Source organism: Porites lutea, chromosome 2 (assembly GCF_958299795.1).
Source record: "Porites lutea chromosome 2, jaPorLute2.1, whole genome shotgun sequence".
In the NCBI taxonomy this organism is placed as follows: Eukaryota; Metazoa; Cnidaria; class Anthozoa; order Scleractinia; family Poritidae; genus Porites; species Porites lutea.
Window position 1 is genome coordinate 26,780,021 of NC_133202.1, and position 11,053 is coordinate 26,791,073.

At 39.0% G+C, this 11,053-nt stretch overlaps 1 protein-coding gene and 1 long non-coding RNA gene across 2 annotated transcripts; one reads left to right on the forward strand and one right to left on the reverse strand.

The window, feature by feature from the left end:
* Nucleotides 1-59: 59 nt before the first annotated feature.
* On the reverse strand, nucleotides 60-4,256 carry LOC140928150 (uncharacterized). Its single transcript, XR_012164620.1, has 3 exons — nucleotides 4,173-4,256; nucleotides 1,423-1,943; nucleotides 60-189 (listed from the first exon to the last, which is right to left on the reverse strand). It is a non-coding gene; the product is annotated as an uncharacterized lncRNA (long non-coding RNA).
* A 2,915-nt stretch (nucleotides 4,257-7,171) lies between these two features.
* LOC140925930 (uncharacterized) lies at nucleotides 7,172-10,685 on the forward strand. Its single transcript, XM_073375758.1, has 5 exons — nucleotides 7,172-7,285; nucleotides 7,711-7,911; nucleotides 8,674-9,405; nucleotides 9,882-9,956; nucleotides 10,599-10,685. Exons 1-5 carry the CDS (start codon nucleotides 7,172-7,174, stop codon nucleotides 10,683-10,685), a joined length of 1,209 nt encoding a protein of 402 aa, XP_073231859.1.
* The last annotated feature ends 368 nt before the right edge of the window (nucleotides 10,686-11,053 follow it).

Consider the following 11,053-nt stretch of genomic DNA (forward strand, 5'->3'; position numbering starts at 1 on the left):
GTCATAATATATTCAGTGTAATAATTTATTATGTAAACCTCTAAGAAAAGGCTTCTGGCAAAGGAGATATAGTTATATATTATTGAAGTGAACAAAATACAAAAAACTTCTGTTAATAGTAATAAAACTGAAGTTCGTGTACTAACTATTAAAGCAGGAATACATATGATGACGAAGTCTTGGGTCAACCTATGAAAAGTTAAAACAAATTGAGTGTTAATAAAAAATTATACCACACTATATTGTGATGCCATGTTGAACTCAACAATAATTATTGACCATTTTCGATATACATTGTATTAAAATTCAGACTTGGCAACGAGGCTTGGGGGAATAAAACCATGTCCTCACCAAGATCTGGGTAGTACTTCTGATTTTTATTGTGCCATGAAGGAAATTCACCACTATCAGTCAGAAGCACTACCCGGATCTGGGAAGTGATGTCATATATCATCATGGAATTTCTGTACTTGTTCCTTGGATGTCATTTTGCAGGGGACCATTGCTGCCGTCACCCAGTTCTCTTCTGTAAACAGTGGTTGCCATTTTTAACGGTCGATGCCACCACTGGTAACCAAGCCTTTGGTCATGATAGATGCAATATATTCCCTGGATTACATGTAAGTTACAACAGGTCAAATATGAAGTACAACTAAGAAATGTTTGAGGAAAAAACTCCGAGCCCCCAGCTGGAATCAAAACCCAATGCCACAACCTTCCAGATACTGGTCCCCAGTATTTTCTTAGTTGGACTTAATATCTATTTCATCACAATTGGGTGGTTGGTTAATAAGGCAAATGATATGTTTTTGAATATTCTTAGAAAGAATGACATTGAAGCCTAAGTTGAATTGACGTTAAAAGTTATGGAAAGGGCTAGGGTCACCTGTTATTGATGTTATACAAACTGTATATCAAGCATGAGATGCAGTGTTGCATCACCAGATGAAGCACTTAGAAGAGAGTTGAAAATATGACATTGCAGCAGAGTATTTTTAACGAACTTCAGGGTGTTTCATCTGGTGAAGGAACACTTTGTTGAATGCTTGATATTACTTCTCACACAAATGGATTTTAGAAGGAGAAATCAAAGATGCAAAAATGAGCAGTTTTTCATCCGAACACCGAACACTCGTGAAACATTAATTTTTATAAATTATTAATGAGTTTGAGAAGTATCAGCTAAGAAAGACAGTTTGCTAGTTTATGTGCTAAACATTTTATGGAATTTTGGCGATATGGTGTGGTAGTGAAGTGGCAAGGGGGAGAGATTAGATACAAAAAGTCCAGGTTCAACCCTGGGTTGCAAACTTCTTTCTTCTTAATAGAAACACTCTTAAGAATGGCAGCAGCGAACATTTGCAAAAGGGAAATTTGTGCTGGCGTTGCTAAGTGTCAGCTGTTTCTTTAAATAAAACATACCTTGCAACAGTCTCTTCTTGTTGAACCAGCAACAAAAGCAACTCACTATTAACCCATAGTGACCAGGCTAAGATACAAGTTAATCCTAAAATCCAAACTCCTCTTTGCAGCACTACACCAACAAGGCGATAGTTCCTCGCTCCAAATGCTTGAGAACAAAGTGTCTCTACTGCTGAACCCAAGCCAATAAACAGTGAAGGTCCTGTCACATTGATAAAAGATAAAGCTAATGTTCCAGCAGCCAGTTCTAGTTTGCCAACGCGCCCAGCAAAAAACAAGCTGATCATGTGAATCATGTGGTAAAAGAAGTAGGATAACACTGTGGGCCAAGCTAGTGTAAACAATTCTTTGATTTCTTTGCAGTAACTTCCTGAAAAAAGTCCAACATGGCAATGACCAGCTCTTTCCTCTCTTGAGTGGCGAACATGTATCTGGAATTCAGCAGCATGCTCAGATTCTTTGGATAAATCTGCATTATAAGGATGTGCTTGACCAGCCATCTGGATCATTCAGTTTGTTATCTGCAGGCAATCAGCAACTTCTATTTTCCATATCAGTTTGATTAAACAAAACAATTACACATAATTCATTTGTTGTTCAGCAGTATCATTGAATAAGGCTGAGTATGATCTGAAGAATAGGCCATTTTCACAATAACCACATTTGACTACAACTACCAGAATCCATTTCGTTTTTCCTTTATTATTTTTTGATTTTAAATTTGTCAATCCCACTGAGGTTTAAAAAACATAGCACCCATTTGCATAACTAGAAAGCAACAAACTGAAAAAATCTGGTACAGAATGTTGTGTAGTTGTAGTAAAGTGACATCATCATCAAGCAATTGTCCTATTATGCAGATTGAGGAGACTGTACATTACCCAGAGAGGCAAAGGCCAAGGTGGATAACAGCCTAAGAGATCTGCATAATTCTTCACATCATATGAAAGCAGAATTCAACAATTATTTTATTATTCATTCATTTTCTGGGAGAGCATACCCCCAAACCCCTCTGGTTTGGAGCACTTTCGGCACTCCAGCTTTTATTTCAGCTCAAACATATTCAAAATTCCATGCTACGCCTCTAACAGACCTCCCTGAGTTTGCAATGAACAACCGATACCTGGGAAACTTGGACTGGGTCCTCATCTGGCATTAATGGTTTACAGGGGCCAAATTAAGCACTTTTCCTCTAAGGGGACAGAAGAAATAGCTATTTGTGGAAGGAACCAAAATATAATCGGAACCAAAATCATACACCACCAACTCCAAGTCATGTAGCTGTGTACATGGGTAAGGTGTTGCTCATACATACTGAAGAGTTGGTAGTGTTACTTCTTGCTGAAATTTGTTTTAACCATAACATACTCTACAGAAAATTTCTGAAGGTGTCAGTACAATAATTGAATTGGAACTGTCAAAAAAGCTAAGAAGCAGGAAACCAACAGCACATACAACTTAACAATAGAGGGGGGGAGGGGGCGGGGAGCTGACATGTTCAATACATAACAGGAAGGGCTTTGAAATACTGACAAGAGAGGTCCCCCTCTTCCACCCATCCCTCATCTATATCTGAGACCATGTTAAGGTAAAGTACTGACAAGTGACATGGGCTTGAAACGGTGACTTAAAACAAGATGAAATGGTGACAACCAACATAAAAATGAGTTAAATACCGACAAGAACATGGCCAACTCTTCAAAACACAAAACGACTGCATTTGAAATTCAGACTAGGGATGAATGTACCCCCCCACAACTCAAAGGGCCTCATATATGGCTATACTTGTTCAAGGTTGCCCAGTGCACCAAGAACAACAAATGCCCTTTCCTGCCTCTATAGTTACCAGAAAAAAGGGCTTCTTCAACTGACCCTGGGAAACCCTTTATTATTGCACTGCAACATACAATCCTGAAACTGCCATCTTTTTTAAAAGTGTTGGGAAGGTTCCTACTTTTCACCTTTTTTTTATCCTTTTTCCCCATCAACACTTAAGTACATGTGCATGTCATGCAGATCATGTGATGATACTCTAGAGAAAGTGTGTCTCTATTTGCATGCATATTTACCCGTTATTTAATGAAAAGAAAAAGGGTTTAATTCCCCTGGAATCTTAATTGGGAAACAAAACATACAAGCTAAACAGGTCTACATTGTTCCATGTCTTGACTTCTATTATTCAGCTGTATCAATCAACATTAATTAAGGAGGCCAGTGGGTATTTTCAGCACAAGGGAAAACCATCGTTTTTGAACATTAAAATGAGCTGCTGTTCCTGTCCGGGATTGTAGCCTTGAGTACCATTTTACGGTCTCCATATGAAATATAACCGTGTTCAGGCGGTCCTTCTTTCCTTTTTCTTTGCCCATCCGCTGTCTCCCCAATTATTACTGTAATGTACTAGAATTTTATGACACTTAAATAAAGGTTTCATCATCATCATCATCATCATCATCAGCGCTCCCGAGAAAGAAAAGAACGCCTGATCGCAAAAAAAAATACTGAAGTCACTTCCACATGCGGATGTCACTATTTTAAATAAAAATCGCATCCATCTTAATTCGCTTTGAAATTTTTACCATTGAATGTTTCTAGCCCTTTGATATACCAGTGGATAAACTTGTCGCAATTGAAAATTGCCGGGTAAACGAACCTACACTGAAGGGAAGGCCGCTTGACACATTTTAGCACTCAAGATTGTCTTATAACGGTAATTAAGACTAACACAAAACGGTTTACTTTTCACCTACCCACGCAAGCTGCTAATCACCACAAAACTGGCAAAAAATGAGGATACCGTCAACGCGGCAAACTGTTTATCTTGCAAGATTTTTTCTTCTATTCATCTCGTCAGCGTTTCTGTCGAAAAGTAGCGCGGACTGCATATATGAATCGCGAGAAGCTAGGCAAGCAACCACGCTATTTTGAAAACCGAGAAGCCCCTGGGAACAAGGTTGGAGAGAAGCAGAGGCGTGACTTTGAAGCGTGACTAGGTCACTAGGAGGAGGGGGGCTGTCTGGCTCGAAAACTACAAGCAACAACAACAACGTTTATTTTGTACTGTATGAGAGTAAAGAAATACATAGAAAAGAATTGAAAAAGTACACATAGCCAAAATACGTGGCCACTCATACAAACCAGGAGCCCTAACAAACAAGAAAAGTTTGGCCAAGTCTAAAAATTCTTTTTATTGTAAATGCAAGATATTCACTCAGCAACACCATTTTTTTTATCTTTACTGGTATTTCGATTGTGCATATTCCAATTTTATCATCATCATAACCTTATTAAAGTGTCAATATAGTATTTAGCAGAGGGTTAATTGAGGACACTGAAATAAAACTAATTCTCAAATAACAATACACAATCCGAAAGAAACTAGCCTAGATGTACATTATACACTATAAAACTATACTGTAAATTACAATATTTCTTTAAAATACCTAATATAAAATAAATTCTTAGGGGTCGGAGGCTACTTCGCGCCTCGTTGACGCGGCTTCGCCGCGAACCATCAGTATCGATAAGAAAAAAATATCCTCTACAACCCAGGGTAGCTTTATGCACATTTAGCTCCAAACCAAATCATCGCCGACACGTCTTCTACGGCATGACCAGGGGGCATGACTAAGGGTTGATTTCTATTGTCGCGTAATTTTTACCCGCTTAAAATTTAAGTCCACAAATACAATAGAGGCAAGGCAGGAAAAGTCGTCGTAAGCGTAAAAGTTGAAACTTCCTTTAATTTCTCGTTTAAGCTCACTACTTTTTACCTTGCCTTTATTTTACCATAAATAAATTACCGAAAAATTACCACAGGTATTTGCAGCCTGTAGACGCTCCCTCTCTCCGTTTTTCCTTCATCGGGGGGAGGGTGCGGTTACACGTAGGCTCAGGTATTTGGTGAAGTTTTTAATTCCACTTGGAAATTCTGAAAGGGACAAACAGTTAAATAGCAACTGAATAAATGCTATTATCCACAATAAAAGAAAGAAGAATTCTAACAATTTCATAGAGTACTTTTCAGAGAAAGCTTTGTATTTGCACTGCCAGCCTCGTTCTCACCGCGAGCCTAGCTGTGCAAATACAAAGCTTTTTCAATCTCCTGGGACAAAATGACCGACGCGTGACAAAGTTCTATTGCATCTATGATCTCGTCCAGTAAACTTAGTAACTTCCCATTCTTTGGGAAGGCTTTCGGTAAAAAAAAGCCACTTTGCTCAGGAACTCTTAGTAAAATTTTGTACCCTGTATTAGACTCAAGACCTAGAGCTTTTGAACCTTAGCTGTATAAACCCACTTAGGCCAAATAAGGAAGTGTCCCGCGCCCTAGATCTGAGTATAAACGCTAAAAGGAATCTAGTATCAGAAGCTTCCGGGGAAAAAATCGACTGTGGTATAAATGTAGCCTTAGGGCGCGTTCCATTTGTCAGAACTGAGCGGCCAGGGCATTCCCGTCGTAATGAGAATTTCATTTTTTATCAAAGCTATTCAGCCAGATCAGTCAAATCCTAAATACCATGAGCAAAAGAAATAGCCGAAACTCTTGGAGAGAGGCCTATCTCATTTTCAAAATGACTGATCCGGCCATGGTCCTGCTGGCCAGTTCTGACTCTTGAAAAGCGCCCTTCGAATGAAGTTTTACGTGCCATGATTAACAAAATGAACAGTTGCAATCAGATGTCAATGTAATATTTTGGAGGGTAACATTAACTGAGTGTTCCATGAACTAAACGCGCGCAGAAGAACGTTTTATTTTGTTTTTATGACGTCGGGCATTTTAATCGTTCCACGTCGCTAAACGAGTTTAGTCGTGTTGAGCTTGAGAAAGAGAAAAGTCATTCTTGACAAAATGAAAACGTTTTTAATCTACATTATTTTGCTCCTAACAGTGTTAGGAACTTCCACTGCTTCAGGAAATGTCAACGAAGAAGGTAAAACTTTTGTTATTTTCACATGTACTCTCTTCGCGTTAATTTTCCCCATGGCGTAAGCTACTAGCATAAGTGCAGGGCACGCGCGAAAATCGTTATTTTTCCCAGACTAACTTCGCCTCTGCCTAAAAGTTATCAAACTATTTCGCCAACTATTCATTTAAAAGTATTAAAGCTTGTTAAATTCTTTTAGAACCAAATTTATCTGGTTGTCGTTAATTTTCTCTTCTTGGCTTCAAACAGTGAAAAAAACTTTATTTGTTTGGGTGGTTTTGTTTCCTTGGTTACTTGTTTCTAAGGAAACGATTCTCGTGCGCGCGATAGAAGTTTCTTAAAACGTCAAAAATTTCAGTTAAATTATTTGTTGTTCCTGCAAGTTTAAATAAACTTATTTAATTTCAGAGCTTTTTAAATAGGTTTATCAGTGTAATCTAGTTGTGGCCATACGCGTAGGATCTTTTAGATTCAAATTGATGAGCAATAGCACTTATACCATTAGAGATAAAATATTTATTGTTCTTTTATTACCTTCAAATGCAGAATTCAATGTTGCTGATGAACCGTTCCAACGACGCTTTACTGTTATTGAAGACTTTGGAAGCAAGAGCGCTTTAATCGAAATCCACCTGACGTCGATTGATATGCTTGTATCCGTGACGGTTAACTCAGTCAGCAAGTCAGTCAGCAGTTTCACAACAGCTTTTTTGCCTGGAAAAACCTTTACAAATGAAGTAAGTATATAGCAAAGGAAGAAAGTGCAATATGAAAATAGAGGCAAACGTTACTGTTTTTTACCAGGCGAAAACTGACCCATAATGGCCTCCGCTCCGCTCAGAAGGGGCACCTTTTTCAGGCTTCAGGTGTATGAAAGGGTAGGGATTACATTAGTTGAAGTTCAAGAAAGGCTGATAGAGAAATCTGTCATCAAGGTCTGTAAAAGGACCAAATATGGCTAATTGACGTATTTTATGGATGTGAAAGAGAAAAGAAAACTTTCTAGTCTAGTGATTTATTCAGTTAAAAGTGATTTATTCAAGTTAAAACGAATGCAGTCTTCTAAACTAGCAATCAATGTGAAAGCGGCACTGCATTTTTCAATAGAAGGTCACATAGGAAAGAGATGCCTTTTCTGTATATGTGTATCAAATGGTAAGGGTTTGGACCGCTGTCTCCGTATAAGCGTTTTTGGAGTACCCCTAGTGTTTCTCAGAACGTAAAGACGGCTGAGAAGTTTTGCGCATTGACAGAATATTAGCTCTCGTTCCGAGTCAGGCATCACATTTCGCTGAGGAACGCAAAATTTGGGCTGTTTTCTCGTTCTGATAGGTCGATGGTTTGTCTATCTTTTCTACAGACGGAAATGGACGAGGAACAACAAATGGACATGGTTGGTAGATACCAATCCACAAATAAGGCATGGGACAGTCTCTTAAGTGCTGTAAAGTCACTGCTAAAGTGGCTGCACATTGGTATCGCGTGGCCTAAGGACACAAACTCAGAAGCATTTGCTCGAAGGACAGTTACTGCATCGGACTCGACATGCTCGGCAGACGGCGTAAGTTTGACGTTTTTATGTATCATGCTATTCAAGTTAAAATGTCGAAGGGAACTCGAGCTTTAAATGATATCTGCCATTGCACTAGGAAACTGGAGGCTTTTTCACGAAAAATAAACACCGTTTTGCTAAACTAATTTGCAGTTTAGGCATGACAATGGAGAATGTAATTGTGAAATCAGGGCAGCTAGCGTTAAAATCAAGACTAAAATAACAGGTAGGTAGGATTTGGAGATGTAGCTAAAGAGTCAAGTCGGGTTGCAATGATATACTATCTACCTGTAAATTTTAAAAAAGTAACCCGGTTATAAGCTTCCCTCTAGCTTGTGTTAAAATTAATTTGATCTTTACGACGATAAGAAGCGCCTCCCCCCCCCCCCCCTCCCACATTTATAAGCCCTCATAGGCAGCTAAAATTCCCTTACAAAGTTGTACATAACCACGGTTTATAAACGGTAGTTAACGGTATGTAGGTGTGTAGTGAAATCTAGCCTGGTGCATGGCCATACATTTCGGACATTTGAGCTCGCATAGCGGTAGCGGCTTCTCCCAATCAATGAGGAGACTCTCGTTTACTGCCCTAGCGGGCGTGTGCGTCCTTAAATTCCTGCCTTCCCCCCACAACCCACCCCCCGACCCATCCCTCCCTACAAAAATTGGAACCCGCCACGCAGGCTAATTTAGTGAAAGCAAAAGTTTAACATGGATAGTTTATCATTAGGGCTTAACGATATATTCTGCCCATTGTTATGTATTCTTCAGAATGTCACAGCAGAGGACGTAAAATTTAACACAACCCTGCCGGCTACAAGCTTTGGAAAAGAACGTAACGCTACTGTTTTGCCTGGCAATGCTGAAAGGGAGGTGAATGAACCAATCGTGATATTTATGGGACACTCGGACAGTGAAGAACTCAGTGAAAATGAATTATCTGAACTTCCAAAATTTTCTTCCTCACCTTACTTTGGTTTGCATCCCGAAATTCGTTCATCAAACCGACAAGAAGGCAATGACATTACGTTTCTTGGCGTTATGGGATACTATGGTATGGCTTCACATAAAACAGTTCTTGAATACCATGATACCGTTACGAGCCTTGACGGTGATGAAGATGAAATTCAGTCTACTGCATTGGGAACGTCTTCTACTGAGGAAACTCATCCCAAGGCAAACGGGCTTGCATTGCAGCAGAAAGACACTGAGATTGGAACCTTTGCCCTTCTGGATGAACCTCAATCTACTCTGCTAAATGGAAATCACTCTCAGAGTAGTGGATCCTGGTTAAAAAATGATCACAGTGGAGTGTGCATGAAGGGACGTGAAAAGCTTGGCCTGCTTATTAACGTTTTACCTTCTCTGACTACCCCGTACCAAGATATTACATTCCTGCGAGGTTCAACAGCCAAGAAATCGCAGAGTAGGTGGATGACCAAACTGGTCAAAGATGAGTCTACGCATGCTTTTTACCACACTGGTTTGAATCAAAGTGGCACGGTAAGCGATAATGAAAGTATTATCTTTGGTATGTTAGGGTCAGTTCTCCGCGTATTGAGTTTGACCTTTACCAGTAGTAGTCTAGATACAGCTCTGATACTCTCTCTTTTCTAGAAACGTATTGGGATTTTTTATTGCTAGGATTTCGGTTCTGTAATGAATTTAAGACCCAATCTGGCCAAAAGATAGAGCTTCATGTCGATAGTCCCGAATTAAGCACCACAATAAATCCCTGTGTTTCCTTCTGCCAGCTGCATTGATTATATTGCCGCAATCCCACAAGCGCTTGCGCGTGCACTTTCGGCGCATTAGCCCGTTACTCAAAAGTTCCTTTAACTTTTCGGACCCGATACACTGAAAGGAGGCGTAAAAACGGTGTAAGAAGGTGAGGCCTGCTGCACGACTACAGTAACAAACATATTTGGTCTTTGTTTGAATTTTATTTCTGTTAATGGTGTTGCTTTCTTTTGGTGAAGGAATGTTGTCTGAAGAAGACTAGTCTATCAGTAGACTCAAGCTGGTTTATTGCAAGGCTGTGGAACAGAGGTTTGGTATCAGTTGGCTTGCGTAAGCCCAGTAGTGTTCCCCGGCAAACCAGTTTCAAATGATCGCAGGCTCAAGTTTATTTTTTCCAAGGATTCATGTCAAATATGTTGTAAGACGTTTCACTCTAAAATATTTAGCCTTTCCCTCAAAAGTCACATGAAGATGCCCTTAAGTTAAATGATTTTTGGATTGAAAGTTTATTGTTTCATTTAAATTATAATTTATTAAAATTGGAGTTTCGCTTTTATCCCTGGCTAACTCTATATATTAGTTACAATTACAACTGCGCCTTTTGCCCCGTTTCAGACAGTTAACCCAGGATGAGAACTAACCGGTATTTGGGCAAATTCAGCCAGGATTATTCTATGTTTTTATGCATTTCACTAAAAATAATTTTTACTCAACGAAGAATATAATTAAGGTAATAATAGTCTGAAAGTGAATCGAATATCCTGTTTTTTCTCGAATTAGGAAACACTATGTTGCACAAAGAAAGCTGCCAGACGCCAAGCTGAATCAGAGTCTTACACTACAAAACTGTGGATCAAGGGGGTGGAGTTTGTAGGCTGGATCAGATCAAATAAAACTCAGGAAAAGGCTTGGAATCTAGTGAATTGTAAGTATTCAGATACCTTCAATCTTTGCAGTCATTCTTTGTACGCCCAGAGGCATCGAACATGCAACAACAGCTTACGATTGCTTTACATCTCCAGTCTAATCCAAACGAAATTTAAATCTCTCCCAGCATATTTCTTCTTGTTTGAAAATATGCATTGATTGATCATTTTGTGAGTCAAAACTGAATTTGAAAGTGACAGATTAATCTTTACTTTGTTTGTTTCTTTGTTGTTTCTTAATTACGCAATTATTGTTGTTCATACTGAATTAAATTAATAAAACACTTCCAAAAAGTTGTTATATAATAGCAGAAACGTTTTCGAGATAACGATGCTTAATCTGAAGAAAAAAATGAACAGTTCTGATTGTCACATTCAAAATAACAGGTTTGATCCGTGCAATTAATCGATGTTTACTAACTCTCTTCACGGAGTTAGAGTAGAAATATAAGGAAGTTTGTGGCTGCGCCTTGTTCGTTAAAGAT